We start from the raw sequence: 18,810 nt of genomic DNA, 5'->3' as shown, positions 1-18,810 counted from the left end.
CCCTATAGCTTGTTGTTAAGTTCATTGAAAACAATAATCCTGGTATGAGTGACTTGCTTTATAAGGTTGAGAAAATAACCATATATTATAGCACTTATAGGCTCTATTTGCAGGTGCAAATGGTCATGCAGAGGCTAAATTCAGAGCAGAGCTAGTTCACTGGAGAACTGCTATAGCACTACCTATATTTCTTAAGAGCAAATACAGCTCTATAAGACAAGCAGCATATGACCTGCATCAACTCCAGATGGATACTGCCAATTAATGATCTTCAGTGTGAAGACAGGTACGTCAACTGCTGTAAAAAAAAATTCAAACACCCGCTCTCTCCACCCTGGCCCGAAATGTGATTCACACCAGTCCACTCCAACGACCCTGAGTCTTGGAGGGTGGAAGAAGAATGGTGAGAAGGCAAACACACAGAGATTATGAAACCTGGTTGAGAAGCCTGGCAGGGTGGGGAGGAGGCTGAGGGAGGGTGGTGTTAAGCTCAGAATCCCCAGCTTCAGACAACTTTGCTGATTTTGCACTAAGCATGCATCCTTAACCAGCGTTATTAACTAGCTTGACACCGTTGTACTATTCTCAGTGAAGAGGCTAACCAGCTGCACACAGTTAATCTCTAAATAATGGAAGTTTTTGTTAACCAGGCATATTCAAAATCCGAAAAGAAAAGCAAGTAACACAAACAAAGCCTCAAATTTTCCCTCATTCCCCTTTCTTTTTGTTTTAAATACAATATTCTTACATGTACAGGCTAATTTTTAAATGGTTACGTTAGCATTTTTATTATTTGAAATGGGTGCCCACTACCACACCAGAAAAAGAACACCAGAGATCCTTATTGTAACTAATGAAGAAAATTATAACAGACATGGTTGAAGTACTATTATTCCCTTTCCTCTCTTCTTGCTGTCCTCAGTGTTATTTACATTGATGTGAATTGCAAGTAAACCAATATTATCCATCTCTCTGTTTTTTCCTTAATTTGTTGACTTTAATTTTAGTAAGTCTTAAATAAGCGCTTACTGAAGATGAAGTAAGATATGCAAGCAAGTAGTCCTTTTATCAACAATTTTGCCACAGAAATACACAAACATTTCAATGGCTCTTCATTAGCAAACAAATCAACAAGTGATATTTTAATGCATGACTTTATTCCATCTCTGTGGGGACCGTAGTTGAGAGTGTGATGTACAGTACAGAGAAAGGAATCATCAGCCACAATGTCCCAGGGCTCTATCCATTGAGGACTTCTCAGCCTCTGCTTAAAGAGTGCATTTAATTGACTGATAGACAGTAGCTTCTTTGTTCACAGAAGACAGCGAAGTAATGGCAGCTTGAAAATCGTACCATCTACAGGATCTCCTGAGACTAGTAACAGGGGGATATGTGTCAGGAATAAATAAATAATCTAATTATTAAGCCACTTCCTGTCAAGTTAACTCCAATTTGTTGGCTTTTGAAGGCAACAAAACGAGGCATTTTTCCTCATTATGCTTCCCTTTTTATACCACTGGTAATCACAGGCGGATTAAAGGGTGCCTGATTGGTTTTTTTGTCAAGGAACTGAGAAGCAGCCAACAGTACAGAAAAACAGAGTTGGGGTTAGAAGAAATTTCATGCTTGTCTCCTTTCCAGCTCCCTAACAGCCCACACTGCTGCCCCATACAGTGCTGCCAGCTGTACAGCAAATGTGTACCCCTCCAACGGCGGCCTACCAGGCCACAGGCTCCATCCTGAGAGCCGTGAGATACCTTGCAATCTTGGCAGGTAGCTACTGCTGTCATAGGCATAATTCTAAAGGTGACCTACGAAACCCCGTCAGCTCACCAAATGCAACAATATGAGCAGCTGAAGTTCAACACCCACTCTCCATATTGGCTTCCTTTGTTTCGCTTCCTGCGCTTACATCGCAGGGAGAAACCTCGGGATAGACTCCGGCAAAGAATGGGAGCCTTCTCTGCTCAGAGCAGAGACGATTTAGAGAAGTGATGGTTAGGCTACCCTCTGCGCTGACAGGTAAACACGGCCCGAAGGAATGTGCTACAGCTACTGATAAAGCCTGCAATACAAATGGTCAGCAACAGAGAACAAAAGGGGAGGCTGACACCACGCCATTAATTCAGCCCGTGGTGCCGAAGTATTAATGTGCACAGTATATCACTGCGGCGGCTCAGAGGACAATCTTACAGCAGGCTGAGGGGAAAGAACAACTTTTGTACTGTCTGGCATTACCTTCCGGTAGCATCTCCTTCATCAAGGGTTATTCATACCACAGGCATTTCTGCAGGAAAAATCTAAAGCTTGCGTGTGCTTTGCTTAATTTCTTTATGAAATGAACTCCAGCCTGAACTGTGGGCATTTTCAAATGCGTCTATTAGTAATATTATTACCACTACTATCATTACTACTGCTAACATTATTTAATAATAAGATATTTTAATTTTATTTTATTTGAATTGTTTGTTTGAGTCCGGGGTGCCGCCACGCCACCCTCCCCCCTCCCACCCCAAAAAAGAGCGTTCCTAGATGTTTGCATACTGCGTCCTGACTTTAACCATTTTTAAATTTGATTTTTAAAGCCAGGATGGTCTTTCCTAAAAGCAGTCTCAAAAAGCAAGCAACTGTTCCTGCTTCCAACCCCTGCAATGAAGCGCCAGCTCCAAGCAAAGCAGCTCAGTGGGTGAAAGCACGCACCGGGGAGTGAGGGGGGGAGTGGGGCGCCTATCACCCGAATAGGTGACACACATAACCTGAAGCCCAGTGTACGGTGCCGCTCTAACATGTTTACAGCTGCCTCTGCCGTTTCCGAACGCATCTTGAATTTTTTGTTAAATTGCGCAGATAATTAAAGCCTCTTCATATTTACAGTCTGCTTCATTGGTACCATGAATTCTGTTTTCAGTTACTGTCTGCAAATTCCCTCTCTGCACAATTTCATACTAAGCAATAACACTTCATTTTACATAAGTTTTATCTGATGTCCCCATACAGAGCTGCCAGCTGTACAGCAAATGTGCAGCTCTCAAACTGAGGCCTACTAGGCCACAGGCTCCATCCTGAGATCTGTAAGGCACCTTGCTGTCATTGGCAAGCGTTCCCTGCTATCGCTGCTACCATCGCTCCACACTACACACAACTTAAAATCATCTGATTATTAGAATTTGTGGTCCACACTCCATTTTATCCTTTATTTAATCTATCCCCAGATCACACATTTGTTTAAATGTTTTGGCTGGTTTACAAATCATGCAGCCATCTGCACAGTAGGTGTGACACCATTTTTTAGACAAAAGTTACATTACAAAACAACAAAGATAAAGTCATTTGAAATGCTTTGGTGTTTGTTATTCTGCCTGGTTTGCTTGGACCAACTCTAAGAAATAAATAGAATTATCTGTGTAAATCGATGAACATCTATGAAAAACAACACCCAGCAGAACACAGAGCTTGCTCCATTACCTACGTTAATATCATGACAGCTGAGGAGAGATGACCTGGCCCACTTCTCATCTCTCCTGTACAGATGGCTATTAAAGAGAAAGTATCCCTTTTGTATGGTCCATGCAGAAACCCTTTATGGGCTTTTCAAATAAGCCAGCATTGCCCACAGGAGAGTAGCTTCCTGTTAGTATTAAACAGCCCAGATTTAGTCTATTTTGTAACCCAGCTCCTCACAAAATAAACCTAGGTTTTCTCAGATTTAACTCCAAATGCTGGTTTTCCTGAGTATTTCAATTACATCTCTTCATTTTGCAGACAATGTGACCAAGTTTCCTTTAACTTTTAGAAAACTAGCTACAGGCCAGCCCTGCCTGTAGATCAGAGATTCCCAGGCATACAAATAATTTTCTGATTCTAAGAGAGCATGATCCATCTCTTCACTATAAATCAACAATTTCCATTTCTTAATACTCAGGGAACAGTGAAAGATGACTGACAAAAGGAAGTCTCCATCCCCTTCCTCCTCTAGTGTGTAGATGAAAACCTTTGGATTCTTTTTCCCCAAACCTTGTGTAAGAGGGACTTCACAATGTCAGTTTTACAGTAGAGCAATTAAACTGACATTATCATGACATATTACTTGAGGTCAACGTGGTGCAACAAGTATTAGTTGCCCAGCACAGCTTTCTGCTCAAGTGAAAGCAAAATCACGGGTTTTGATGACCTTTGGCATTAGACAACAGAATGTGTGAATACAACATGCTATTACAACCAGACTAAAATTTCTTTGGGCTCCAGAAAGCCGATTGAGGTATTCCCTTTGTCTTGACATCAGTTGATGTTCTCCACATGTACCATAATGTACGCTGCAGAAATGTGAGGCAAATGAGATGATTTATTTTAATGGGTTTATTATGCATGTGGTTAATACATGCATAATGCAAACATGCATATCCACACAACACGCAAGCATATATACATATTATATACATACATCGCTGTCACTGAAAAAAATCAAAAATCATGAGTTTCACTAAAATGTGTCTTTATGTCTTCTGTTAGATACTACTTGTTATTGTACAACACGGCTGTAAAATTTCTTTACAGAGAAATTAAAACGTTATATCCCACTTTCCATATACTCTTCTTTTTAAACTACCACTGCTCCAGCATAGATTTGTTTACTTGGGGCTTAATGAAGTATTTAGTGGTGTAAACTAGAATTCTTCTTGTCAACTGCAGGGTTGCTTCATCCTGTTTTCCCATTTCCTTCCTAACTTCGGCGCTCGGCATCTTTTTTTCTTTCCCTTCATTTCCTCCTCAGGCCCACACCTGCTACCTCGCTCAATGCTACACCACATCCTCCACTCAAAAACAAGCTCCCCCCTTCACCACAACAGACTTCACAAAACCTATTTTATACATGATACTGTAACAGTTAAAAAAAGAAAGGTTTGTTTACTTATCAGAAAAGACCTATATAGAAATTGTCAAAACTAGGGTTGCAAAAAGGTACTGACTCCTGACTGTCACACCCTCCCCCCCTGCTCCCTGACTATTCAGAGGGGTAGTGGCTCTTGCTATGACACTGGGGCTGGCTTTCTCCATTGACAAAAGTAGCAGCAAACTACAAAGATTGTGGCTGTCTCCCCCTTTTATCATTCTCTTTGTCAGCCTGATCAGTCCTCAATGGTAAATGTGCTGCTCTGTTGTGCACAGCCAGCGGCTTGCAATTTGCTCACTATGTTTCATGAGACAGTTGTTTGTGGCTGTTTGGAACACATTTACCTCTTTGGGGATTTATGCGCTAGTTGCAATGCCAACCTCCATAGTGATAGAGATTTCTTTCTAACTAAAATAGATAATTAGAAGCTGGTAATTATTGGTCAAGAATTATCAGAGTGAAAAAAATTAAGCTCTTCATAAATAGTTCTTGGCAATGTCATCTCTTTACATTATCTCATGCCTAACAGCACTTTACTCAGAGCACTTACAAATTTACACTACTGCTGTTGAGCCTCATAATTTTATATGGAGTAATTCTTTTTCTGAGTTAAACATGTCAGAACTCCCTCAGTTCTGATCCATTCTGTACGTGGATGTGTGTAAAAAACCTAGGCAACTGTTAGGGCAACTGTTTAGTCTATTTACACTGAACTGCATCAGATGTAAAGGAATCAGTGGAAGAAAAAACAATGTTTAGCTTGTCTGCTTAAAATAACAAGGAAAATAATAGGAGGAGCAGCAGAGTGCAGCAAACAGAACACAAACAATGGCAGACTTTCTTCCTACCCTTTCAGGTCAAATGCCAACTGTAAACTATGTAAGCAAAACAAAAGGGATGCCAGAAAGTCTCCCTCTTTTCCACGGACACCATACACCCAGAAATAGAATTTTCTCAAATCAAGCTGCTAAAATGCTACATATTCCACTCTGGGGGAAAAATCAAACCAAGAAGGCTGATGAAGAATTACCAAGTTTGCCAGCACTTCCTAAACCCATATGAAATGTGCCTGGATCTACATTTCCTCCTTTCCTACTCAAAAGCCGAGACGTCGTTTAACCACCAGATTTCAATACACACACTGACAAACGTGTTTTCATTTGGCATTCATCCTCACAATTATTCAAACAAAAGTACATGCTTAAATGTAGGTCCAAAATAACGCTTAAACAGAGAGCCTATTTAAAAATCCCAAAGGATTGCCACGCTCCCTGTCCGCTGGCATCCCCTAGCCTAAGCTTGAATCGGTGTGTATGTAATTTAAGCAAACACGGGAGTTGCTTGACGAAGGATGGTGTCTAGAAATGTGCAAACAGATCTGGCAGCCAGAATTTTTGAACATTCACTCCCTTAAACCAAGCAAGGAATTACACTTCTTCACCTCTTTCTCCTCATCCATTCAATGAAAAGGTTGATTACCCTGTCCCATCACAAAGACGTTGGGAAGACTTGATTCAAGACTGAGAAACAATTTTAAAATGGGAAGTTCTAGAAGTAATGAACAGGTAAGTACTGAGGAAAGCCATCCCTGTGACATCTTTTTAATATATAACGTGTATAATAATGAATGTAAATTGTATTGTTGTCAAAGATACTTAAGGTTACACTTCATTGGGTCATCTGCAGATTTTATTGTCCATTAGGTGGCATAATCCCTCTTGTTGAATTGATTGAAATGTATAATAAAATCTGTAAAAACACTATATACCCTCCTAACGAAGAAGAGTAAGAGGCTTTTCAAATAGCCTCTAATCCCTCTTCCCCTGCTAAATGTCTAGTTGAGATTATATTTGATTAGACAAAAGCACACACATACACACAACCTAAAAATACCTACCCTCAGTGGAGCTATTTTAGCCAACAAAGTAATTCCGGTTGCCTTATTTAAAAGTCTAAGTTTCATACTGGGATTTTATAAGCATATCTTTTCCTCAGTGACCTTCCATAACGCAACTTCTCTCAGTGGATGTAGCAACATGAACTTGGTTTACATCCCGGGATGATGTTCAAGGGGCACAATAATTAGATGGGACACCATCAACTCTTCTAGGCTCCCAAACTGCTAAAGAGATGGTGAGAAGCAAGTATTTCCCTCAGCTGGCTGAGCGTGTACCTCTGTCAGTGGTTCCCACCCTTTCCTGAGTGGATTTGGCAGATTACTTTCTACCTTCTTGTTTGTCCCATGTCCCAGCTGCCTCCCTTTTTCTCTTTTCCCTGAATTATGATTATGGAGTCTTTCAGGTAAAAGACACTACTTCCATCCATAACCACCACACTGATAATGCTAGCATTTTACTGTGAGAGGCAATAACAATTCTGAGGCTGTGCAATGATGTCTGTAAAGGCATTTATTGCCCGTACATCTGATCTAGGGATTATCACACTGTCTGACTTTTACCGCCTGCCTTCCCAGTTTACCTTCCCTCTCTCCCGCACTTACAGTCCTTCTTTTTCTCTCTCTTCCTGAAGAGAAGGTTCTCCTTCCCCAGTGGACTGAAGACACTACATCTTCTGCCAATCTCCCACGGTGAAAGCAGGGCAGGAAGACATATTTTATCAGACATGTAAAAAAAGGGAGGGACCAGTGTCTTTGGAAACCAGTTGGTTTTTTTTTTTGTTTAGTAATGTGGTGTCAACAAGTCCGTATTCACTTCAGTGTTTCGTTTAAAATATTTTTCAATCTACATGTTGGTATGCAACACATATAGAGATGGGGATATATATGGGCTACGTATTATATATATTCACACAAATGTGTTTGTCTGCATGTTTTCTGTATTATATATGAATACTATAAGCCTACCTACAGTCACACAGAAACTAAGGCCAATTTTAAACAGCTCGAAGTCACCCCTTGAACCTTTCTCTCTAGACAGAATGCGGTCTTGGAAAAAGGCCTGTGAACAATGATATAAATTAAAGGGGAGGGGGGGGAGAGTGAAATTAGAAAGATAGCTGAAGAAAAATCCAATTAGTAGTGAGAAGGCTAACAGAATTGGAGATCAGAAATTATTTTTCCCTGTGCTTCGATTCCGAGGTCACATTCAAAACTCTCCGGAATGTTGATATTCCTTTCACTTCACCCCCACCACAAAATCCCCTTGCATTTGCTTAATCGAAGCTACATCATTAGGAGCTGCACTGTTAAGTCTGGCAGTGCAGATAAGAATCTTCCACTGAACACAGATTACCACAAGCATGACCGGCAAATCTCCCTGCGTGTTTTGCAAGCTCCTTTTTTATTTCACTGGGAAGATTTTATACTAAGCACGTTTAAATCTGTGTCACTATGGTTATGTCATGAAGCAATATCATGCATGATTAGATACAACACAGACAAAACAATTAAATATTTTTTAAAATATTCCCTTTCTCATTCAACCTCATCCAGCTTTTAGAAATAAAACATAGGCAGTTAATAGCTCAGTTTAAGCAAATCTCAGTCTTTTCAAATCTGCAGGCTGAAGCTAGCTAGCTGGATTTGTCCTGCACTGCTGACTCTCCTCCTTCCTCTCCTCCCATTCTGATCCTTTACTAAAACTCACCCAGAAAATAGTGAAAAAACCCCATCCCAATATCTGAGTATTTCATGAAAGTGGGCTCCTGTTCTGAAAACGTGAGGCTCTTGGGAAGTCGGAAGCAAACACACTACTCTGCAATTCCAGCACCAACCCTTGCCCACGGTGTCCATATTCCCTGTCACATTTCAGTGTCACTACTTGCTACAGTTAAGAACATGTCAAAGACTGGATTCAAAGAAAACAGCAGAAATGGTGAGTTCTGTTGTTGGTAATAACCTACTTTTAAATTCCACGTTACTGACCCAGATTGAATACTGTGTGAAGCAGTTCAAATTATCTCCTCCCCAAAGACACAAAATATCAAAACCAAGGCTTAATCCAACAGACAAATCTCTTTGCTCCTTTACAAAACCAGCTTGCCATTTGCGTTTATGCATTTTTAGGAAAAGTATATTAAATGTTCATGCTCTAAATGTATTAAAACTTAATAAAGTACCCAGAAAAAATGGGCTATTAAGTTTTGGCAAGTAACTTCTACAGTGCAGCCAAATTACTAGGAAGAAATATGAAAGTTAACTTGAAATGGAAAAAAAAAAGAAACCAAAAAACCAAAAGCCAACAACCCACAACCAAACTAACTAGCATCAAATTAAGTATTTTTAAGTTATAAAACAAACAAACAAACCAACCAACCCCAGGAAATTATTTTCTGTTGAGTATGTAATAACTGGCTTCTATACCACATTGTTTGATCTGAGCCTTTCTTCCTTTTTTATTATTATAACAGGAAAAACAGCATAAGGGAAGAGGGAGTATAAGTTCAGTGGTATCCATCTCTGTCTTGAAATGTGAAATTTGGAAAGAGGCTAAAAACAAAACGAGACAACCCTGGCAATGTTATCTCATTAGCGGGCAAATGATGTGCTTGATAAATTTAATTGGCTGATAGAACTCTTAGTGCTATTACTGAGTGGTTACCAAATTGAAAACATTATGGGTAATCCTAGGGGAATAAGCAAATAATAGGAAAATATGAATATCAAAGAAAAAGCAGCTTTTGTTTTATTCCAATTTACAACTGTAACAATCTTGTAAACATCAAGCCAGGCATGGATTCAGGAATCCTAAAAGACTTTTAAATGCTTGTACCTTAAAGAGCAGATTCCATTACTGAATACTACAGTTCCTTATTTTTTCAAATAAATGGTAGTATCTAATTGTATACAGATACACTCAGGATTTTTTTTCAGACTGCTCAAACACAACAAACAATACTGTTTTATGGCTATTTGAATTATTTATGTTTCCTAATGACAAAAACTCGCCAGTTTTGATTTTGGTACCAAGGTGCTTGAGAAGTACACAGTAGTGTCATTACCATAATAACTCCTGAAATTAAAACCTGTCTAAAACTCTACGGAAAGCTAACATCCAGTTCATTAACCATTCCTGTTAGTTTGTTTTCAATAATGCAAAAATGATTAGAAGTTTAATTTGCTAATCACCTGTGTTTTGACTGGCAGTGGATATATAATTCTCTGCAGAAGTCTAAACTAGCCCTTGCAGAAAATAAAATATGCTAATGCTTTATCAAGTCTAATAATATGAATAAAAAAATCAATCATGCCTAGGTTAATCATTGATGGATGCACAATTAATTTCTCCTTAACTCTGTTTAATTTTAGAGGCAATGATGATCATGAGTAAGAGAAACGGCTATCTGTCTTTGAGAAGTTTTTAGTGCTTCACTTACCAATCATGTGGTTTGCAACATGAACTTGGATATCCCATTCATTGTAGAAAACCATCTGACATTTGATGCACTGGTAGGTCTTCTTCTAAAGAAACAAGGGTAGATAAAATTTACTGAAACATACAATTGGAAGCATTTCATTATAACTCAAAATACTGAGTTCAAAGTAGTCATTTAAAGCTCTCCAGCAGTGTTTTCATTAAGGCTTAATTATTAATATTAAAAAATAACACTCCGCAGTTCTGTAGTACCTTTTATCTGAGTTCCTGAAATTCTGTAGAGATTAGGGTTTTTCCAGCTTCCTAACTCCATGGACAGAGCAATATGGTTAAAACACCACCTTTATATTAACGGAAGGCAAAATGCAATGAGGATATGTGGGATGTGATCCAAACAACACTGAAATCAATGTGAATCCTTTGTTTCATACCAATGGATTAGACCCACTACAGAACTGGGGAGAAGCCAGGAACAGAACAGAAATCAGAAATCTGCTTCTCCCTCATTCTCAACTGGGCTGCAGAAACTCCTCTGCAGCAGAGAGTTTAAATAGCCCATCAGGTCGCCATCTTTCAAGGAGGGAAAAATCCCTGCTAGTCTGGACAAATGGCTACTGTATCCAGGCTGTTGCTTCAATGTCTGTTGGCAAGCCTGCACTAAAACTGGGAAGGTTGGCTGGAAACTAGCCAGAAAGCAATCCTTCTGGCCACATCAGATTGGGCCTGACTTACAACTCATGCTGTATACAGATCAAATTTCATTATAAACATAGAGATGCATTACTCTGCTCTCTTTGGTGCATGGGAAAAGTTTTTGATTTATGGCATCTGCTATTTCACTTTTCTACAAGGTACATGACTTGTCCAAGGCATTTCAACATCCTAAGAAAGTGATTTTATTTTCTCTTATTTTTCTTGACCTGAATTGGCCATAGATTTGATATTGGAAAGCACTGCTTTAAAAGTGACAACTAAGACTATATTCAAAAGTAAGATTCTGGTTTTTCATCATAAGACTTAAAATCTGCAGTTATCCAGGCATCTAATGAGACAAGTCAGATTCATAAAATTATTCAACTGCATAATTGTGGTATCAAGGCCTCAAGTCCTAAGGTAACAGTCCTGGAGAGCTCAATTGCTGTTTTGAAGATGCAACGAAGGCAAGGCAAGCCCTGAACTGCCACATCAAGGCAGTAACCCAAGAGACACGTATCTTTCTGTGCAGCACAGACACCTTGCCTACATCAGCAAAAAGAAAAAAAAAAAGAAAAACATATATTTTTTAAAGAATGTAAAGTTATAAAAAGCAGAGGTAGTAAATTGCAGTTTTCATATATATTAGTTGGGGAAGAAGTAGGGTTCACTGGATAATGTACATCAAAAATACAGCCTGTCCTGTATATATTTAGCTTCTGAAGAGTGTTATGCAGCTGGTATTATCTATTATATTAAAATAAAAAGGGTTTTTTTTCCCTGACTCTAAACATTCTTAAATAGTTGCTGGATTTGTTATCAGCATCTAAATTTACATGCCCTGTCCCAGACAGATAAAGTGCCCATCCATTAAGTATCTTTCTACTTCAAAGCTGTGGGCAGGAATATAAAGACTTTTTTAACATATGTCATTTTGTCTTACCAAGTTAACTGAAAAATCAGTGACTAATCAAATCAGCTCTGAAATTAAGTGCTCCTATGGGCACCTCTTTGCAAATCTCCCATTGCTTCTCATACACAGAGGTTACTTTAATTTTTTTGATGACAATAACAAAATGTGTGGTGTTGCTTCTCTATGGAAACACTCATAAGCCTTTTCTGCTGTTTTTCGTTTAAATCAACTTTAGTTTTCTGAAATGTAACCAAGTTAAATCCTGATGTAGACAAACAAAATCAATGGGCACCCAGAAAACAAATCTGCTTTGACTTAGTTTTACAGCTACGATTTGGAAAGCCTGCTATTTGAATGATACACCACTTTTTTCTCTTTTTTTGTTGTTGTGACAATACCGGTAACATTGGTAGAAATTCATATTCAGCCTAAGGATTTCCTATTACATGTTGGTAAATTTAACCTCACTGCACTACATCTAGATCTATCAAAGACCTCTAAATAATGACAGTCACGATCAAAGATTTATTATGCTAAGCTTTTTACAAGATGCTTTTTGATGCTGACATATAGAACAACAATATTGCATAAATAACAATCACTCTCCCTTTTTTTAAAACATCGTTTCCCTTTAGAACTAGTTAGAAAATATTTCTTACTCCCTGATGACTGGCACTATATATTGTTTATTAGCATACCCCTAGCATTATTCCTGATATGTGACTTTGTTCAAAAACAAAGAAACATAAACCTAATGGCTGGTCTTTTCTCTTGTTAGCACAGTAACGCAGAGTGCATGTCAAGAATTGCCGGCAAAATTATGACTGATGTACATAATGACAACACATACAAAGGTTGGTGCTTTTTTGAAGTCTAATGCCAAAAAATAAACTCGTTTGACAACAACAACAAAATAATAATTTACTAGCACTTACTAGCCTCTTCAGAATGATCTGACATATTTGCAGAATCACACACAGAGGTTTTCTTTTCATAATGAAGGGAAGAACGTTTTGGTGACTGCTGCTTGATCAAACACTAGTTCTTTTTTGTTTCCAAACACACTCTAAAATGTTGACATCAACTTTTATTAGCTCAACACACAGTCGTCTCAAAGTGCCTAAACTTGCGCATGGTTAAGTTTTTATTTTAACGGCAAACTCAGTAAATTCCATTCACTCTTAGATTTTCAAAGGGATCAAACCCAGTCATTTTCACACCACGTTGAACAAAAACCACATACTTATTTCCATATGTTTCACTTTCTAAGGGAGTCCTTTTTCACTGCAAGTTGCATTAGTCTCACAAGTCAGAACCACGGGGCTCGTGGAGCTCACAGGAGCTCCTGGGGCCTGAAGTGCTTCATGGCTGGTCCCAATTCCCTGCTGGGGTGAGACCCAGGGGGAAGACCCAGCCCCTCCTCACTCCGTGTTCCCCCAAAGGGGAAACCTGGGGGAGTAAGACAGAAATGAGCCCGGAGGTATTGCAGGTCCACGTCCCTCGCCTGGATAGCCAGGGAAAAAGCCCTGCAGCGCTTGCATAGCACAGCACAGAAGAAAAATTGGGTTGTGACTCAAGGAGGTATTTCGATCTCTCTGGAGTGCCTCCAGCCCTTTGCGATACAAGATGGCTCCACAGAGGAAGAAGCGAGAGGCTGTGACGACAACCGCTGCCTTGCCTTGCCGCAGCTGTTTGTGGTGAGGAACCTGGCTGAACTCCCTGCCCCTCTGCCCGAGCCACCTGCGCCTGTGGAGAACGCTGCGGGACAAGGGCGGCCACCCAGGCCTTGCTGCTCCAGCTCACAGCCCAGGGCACATCGGCTCCCCGCAATGGTGGCGGGTGGACAGCTGAGGGCACTTACACCCTGAGCTGCCACTGCCAAAGGACACCTGTCTGCCACCTGCCCCTCCAAACACGAAAACAAGCTGATGCACACTTCTTGTGACAGAGTAATTTCATGTTGGCAAAGGTGGGACACAGAGGACCCTTACCACGGCATTTCCACAGGGACTTAGCTAGGACCAGTGTGGCATTTGGAGAAGCCATACTGCTCTTTAAACTGTGCCTTACTGCAAAACTTCCAAGGAGATTCGTTCCACAGGAGAGTGACGCACACATTATCAGACGGGATTAAGAAAGTGGTTTAACTTTTTCCCTTTTATTTTGTACATTACTGTGACCTCATCGTTTCATAAAACCTCTTCAATAAACAATACCACAGTCCTTCACTAAACCCCCTCCTGTCAGGAACCTAATTGTCAGTTTTTTTCCTACATGCCGAGCCTAAATCTGAAGCCCAGGTCATTCCTGGAGCCACTCAAAATTGTCGTGGAAGAGTAATTACTTGGACTAGGTGTCTTACAAGAGCGCTAGGCAATTTCCTGCTCGTTTGAATTCCCGTTTTGAGAACCAACGTAAAGCCTTCTGGTATGCAAAGCTTCCCTGTGACTACATTTAATGAGCTTTGGATTGGGCCTTCAATCCATGCAGAGCATATCCATGTGCCTTTCTAACCTTTTGAATAATTAATGTCACCTGGACCTTTAATTATTGTCCTGATTCCCATTTGTCACTTCACAATTTTCAGAATTTCCTTTCCATAAAGGTGCCCAAAGTGTCTGTGTCATGTCAAATGAGGTGTTGCTGCTTTTACAAAGGGCTCAGGATATGGTCTTTCAACTGGTACTTCGATTCTGTGTCCAGAATTTTATTTGCTTTTATAAACGAAGTAAACCAACTAATAAACTCTGTACTAGACTTCTATTCAGAAGTGCTTCAGAAGTATGCAGAAGATTCTTCTGTGCCCTATGACTGTCTGAGGTACCCATACAGTCTTCTTTGTCTACTCCCTAGTCTCATTATATTACTTGAAAATTAACTGCGTATGCTACTTCTCTGCCCATGCTCCACCTCCTCGCAGCATTTTATCACCTGCCTATTTTGTTCTGACATTTCCACAGTTTTGTTCTACCGGGGAATTTCATCACCTTACTACTTACTCTTTCTTCCAGACTACTGATATGCTGCATAAATTCAACAAAATTGGTGCAAATAATGATTCTTAAGGCTTTCCATTATTCACACCCCTCCAGCCTAACCTGCTTCAACTGACAAGACTCACATGCTTTCCATACCCAAGTTAGTGTTGCTTTTCTTTTTTAATCAAACAAAGTATCTCTCCCTATGCCATACTTATTCACCCAACAGATTAGTCTTCTGTGCTATATTGTTTCAAAAGCTCTGCTAAAATCCTGGTAAATCATGTTTATAGGCTTCTCTGTCAGCACTTGTGGCTACTCTCTCAAAATACTCTATTGAAAATTTTAAGCATGATCCTCCCTTTGTGAATCTCTGCCCTCTATCCTTCATTAAATCCAAACTTTCTAGGTGTTCTTCTTTTATGTCTTTGATTAGCCTTTCTCTCATGTTCCTCGCTCTTTAAATCAAGCTCGCAAACCAGTAATTTCATGCATAATCCTTACATCCCCTGTTAAATGTCTGTTTAGTAGCCTTTTCCCAGGCTGTTGATACCTCTTCTTTAAAGACTTTAAATTTATCTGCTTAGTGTTTCCTTTTATCTTCAGCTCCTTTCTCTGAGAATTTTGGAATGGATGTTTTTCTGTGTTTTTAAATTACTTCTTGTATATTATATACCAACTTCATTCTTCTCCATTGGGTAGATATACCACAAGCTCCACAACAAAACTTTTTTCAGTATTATTTGTTTCCTTATTACATATACCATTTCTCATCTCCAGTATCCCCCTTTTAACTGAATACTTGTTCCCTATATGAAATAACAAAAAATATGTCCTACAGCTTCCAATGCATCATGTCTCAGGCTCACAGGCATCCCTACTTCATTCTATACTCCCTTCATAGCTCTCTTGCACACACTTACGAAAATGGCCTGTTCACCTACCGATAACCTCCTATTTAAACCTAGGTACATTATTTACCCGTGCCACACCAGTTCAGTAGACATTGAAGGTAGTTTCCACTCAAGTTTCAGCACAGACCAAGGGTATGGATCAATGACACAGCTGAGACAACCTGCACCTGCCAAAGAGAGCGATGCCACACCTCCCACATCCTCAATTTCCCTCTTCCAGACCAATCATTCACTCACAGTTTCCCTCACATTAAATCCAGGGTGGAGCTAACTCAACCTGTTAAACCCACAAAAAGGTAACCCGACAAGAGAAAGCTAATAGCTTTCATCAAATCACATGAAAAAACAAGTTAAGATGTGCACATTAACTACAGCAACTTCCCAGCGCTAACCCCTAATGCTGCCAGCTGAATTTTTACATCATTATTTTATTAAACGTTAGCAGTGTGCTTGGCCCTGCATGAGGCACAAAAGCAACCGCGGTATCAGCTTATTTGCCCATTTAGCCATTTTTCATCACAGCCCAGATTATTTTTGACAGTAACTAAATTGAGGATTTCTTTTCTATCTTCCTGGATGCTTATTTCATCAACCTTAAGCTCTTAAAAAACTAAGCATATGTTAGCCAGTTTCACTGCATAGTTAGCCATTTATCTTCCTTATGGGGCACTGTCATCTTACCTTTTATTTTTTGAACTGACTAATTGCTAACTCTTCTCATTGCTCACGCAACACCCTTTAATTAGTATTTGCTGATTGCTTTTAAAGACATGTTCATAATGATTTTATGAGGATTTTTCTGTTCTTCTGCTTTTGTTTAGCAGGGTGTTAAGTATAACAGGGTCTGAGCGTACATGCCTAGAGTAAGAATACAATCAATCCCATAAGACAAGCAAAACAAAAAATGTAAAAAAAAATATTTTATCTAATTTCTTTCCTTATGGCTACTTACTGCTTTAACACACAAAAAGCATCGAGGCAGAAATACAAATGTTCGTTCAAGCAGTAATGACAGAATCACAGAATAGTTTGGGTTGGGAGGGACCTTAAAGACTATCTAGTTCCAACCCCCCTGCCATGGGCAGGGACACCTTCCACTAGACCAGGTTGCTCAAAGCCTCATCCAGCCTGGCCTTGAACACTTCCAGGGACGGGGCATCCACAGCTTCTCTGGGCAACCTGTTCCAGTGCCTCACCACCCTCTCCGGGAAGAACTTCTTCCTGATATCTAATCTAAACCTCCCCACTTTCAATTTAAACCCGTTACCCCTTGTCCTGTAACTACAGGCCCTTGTAAAAAGTCCCCCGCGTTCCTGTAGGCCCCTTCAGGCACTGGAAGGCTGCTATAAGGTCACACCGAGCCTTCTCTTCTCCAGTCCTTCCTTCTCTACTCTGCTTGGTCTGCTGTTATACCTCTCACCTTTACATTCTGCATTTAATCACATCTGTCTTCAATATCTCTTAGTTACGAACCTTTCCTTCCCCTGGCTGATGAAGTGCATTAGCTTGCAATGTCTCACATCCCTACGCAGAAAGAACTACACCTTCCAACACTTTAAAACTGCATCTCTTCCTGCCGAGCTCTCTCATGCTTTAACTCTCTTTAGGTCTTTGATACTCAGCACCCAAGTAAGGTACCAGTCATAAAAGTGACTCTAAAACCTGGCAGCATGTGGCTGTATATTTTCTCTCAATTACTTCATACCAGGTTTACATAGTTTATGAGTACAAACAGCTTTAAATACTGTGAATTTGACTTGGGATCTGAAAAATAATAACGCTTCTTCGTGCCTTTCTATCCTAGGGCCTGATCCTGGGTGAGAGTGAGCCTCCGAGCACTGCAACTATGTGCTGAGCAGCGTTCAGGAATCCAGGGCTGGCTGTGTCAGGAACTGAACTTTCTGTCAGCATCCCCACCTCTTTCTGTCTCCTTCCACTGCAATTAAAATTGAATACGGCTGCCAACCTGAGACCCTTGGAAGCCAGAGAGAGAGCTGCTAACCCATCAAGAGGCATCCTAACATTCAGCATCTCTGTATCACAGCAGCGGTGTGGCTATGGACGTTAAGGAGAAACTAAGATCAGGACTGCACTGGTAGTTTTGTAGATGATGTGGCATCAAAGCACAGGCAGTAGCGCATGACCTGGCAGGTCTGAGATGCAAAAAGATGATATTCTGAGTAAGCTGATAGACTTTTCTCTTTTTAAAGTTGCTTTTCTCCCTTTGTTTTAAAAAAAGGCATACTGAGACAGACTGTCATTCAATAAAGCCACTACTTTCTTCACCAACAATCAGCAACAGATGTAGCCCAATAAAATTAATAGTTAGCAATCACGCACAAGAGAATACTCTTTTGTCTCTTTTCTCCATCACAAATTTTGTAAAAGCTCTCTGGATTTTAACAGAAAGGCAAAACTGAGGGGTCTTTATATACCTTTTTTTGTTTCACTTAAACACTAAAACCACTTTTCTCCCACACTATGGAAAATTAATGCTGATTAATTTCACTTCCCGAAATGTGACTCGGGACCCTCCCCCCCTGCCCTTAACTGTCCACTTTCAACTCAACCGTTATTCCTGCAGAATTCGGGGCTATTACTTACCAAGATAATTCAATCGTACAGAACTTGTGCTCAAAAATATGCAACATTAATATTAATGTACAAACAGAAATATATTACTCATACATAATATATAAGAAATTAATTTTCATTGATGTATCAGGAGAAAGATTAAACCCCTTAGATCCTTCTCATGCAATTAGCTCTGCACTTGGGGAAGTCAATGGGACTTCACAAATGAAGGCTTCACATGATAGCACTGGCAAGATTCGGTTTTTACAAAGCTTGCCTACGCTACGAAATACGCCACAGAGTTCTACAATCACACTGCTGTAATTATAGTACTACCCTGTATGCATACTCTTAGGCCACATCAATGTTAACAAATACACTGGTAGCATCTGAGCTGGCACACAGCTGCTGACATTGCAATGATGCTTGACTGCGTGCCCAGTTGGAAAAACCTCCGCTGGGGCAGCGCAGCTGCCCAAGGAAGTGGTGTACCAGCAAAACAAGCACTCCGCTG

At 40.0% G+C, this 18,810-nt stretch overlaps 1 protein-coding gene across 1 annotated transcript in view; it reads right to left on the bottom strand.

Annotated features, from left to right (window-relative positions):
- Positions 1–10,209: 10,209 nt before the first annotated feature.
- The window catches only part of ZNF521 (zinc finger protein 521), a 95,693-nt gene continuing 87,092 nt past the window's right edge, over positions 10,210–18,810 (bottom strand). The window contains exon 5 of the mRNA XM_010155620.1: positions 10,210–10,310. Within this exon, the coding sequence (XP_010153922.1) occupies positions 10,218–10,310 (93 nt within the window). The 3' untranslated portion in view covers positions 10,210–10,217. The remainder of the gene's footprint in view (positions 10,311–18,810) is intronic.

Source organism: Eurypyga helias, unplaced genomic scaffold (assembly GCF_000690775.1).
Source record: "Eurypyga helias isolate BGI_N326 unplaced genomic scaffold, ASM69077v1 scaffold7547, whole genome shotgun sequence".
Classification (NCBI taxonomy): Eukaryota; Metazoa; Chordata; class Aves; order Eurypygiformes; family Eurypygidae; genus Eurypyga; species Eurypyga helias.
This window is presented reverse-complemented; position numbering and strand designations above follow the sequence as displayed.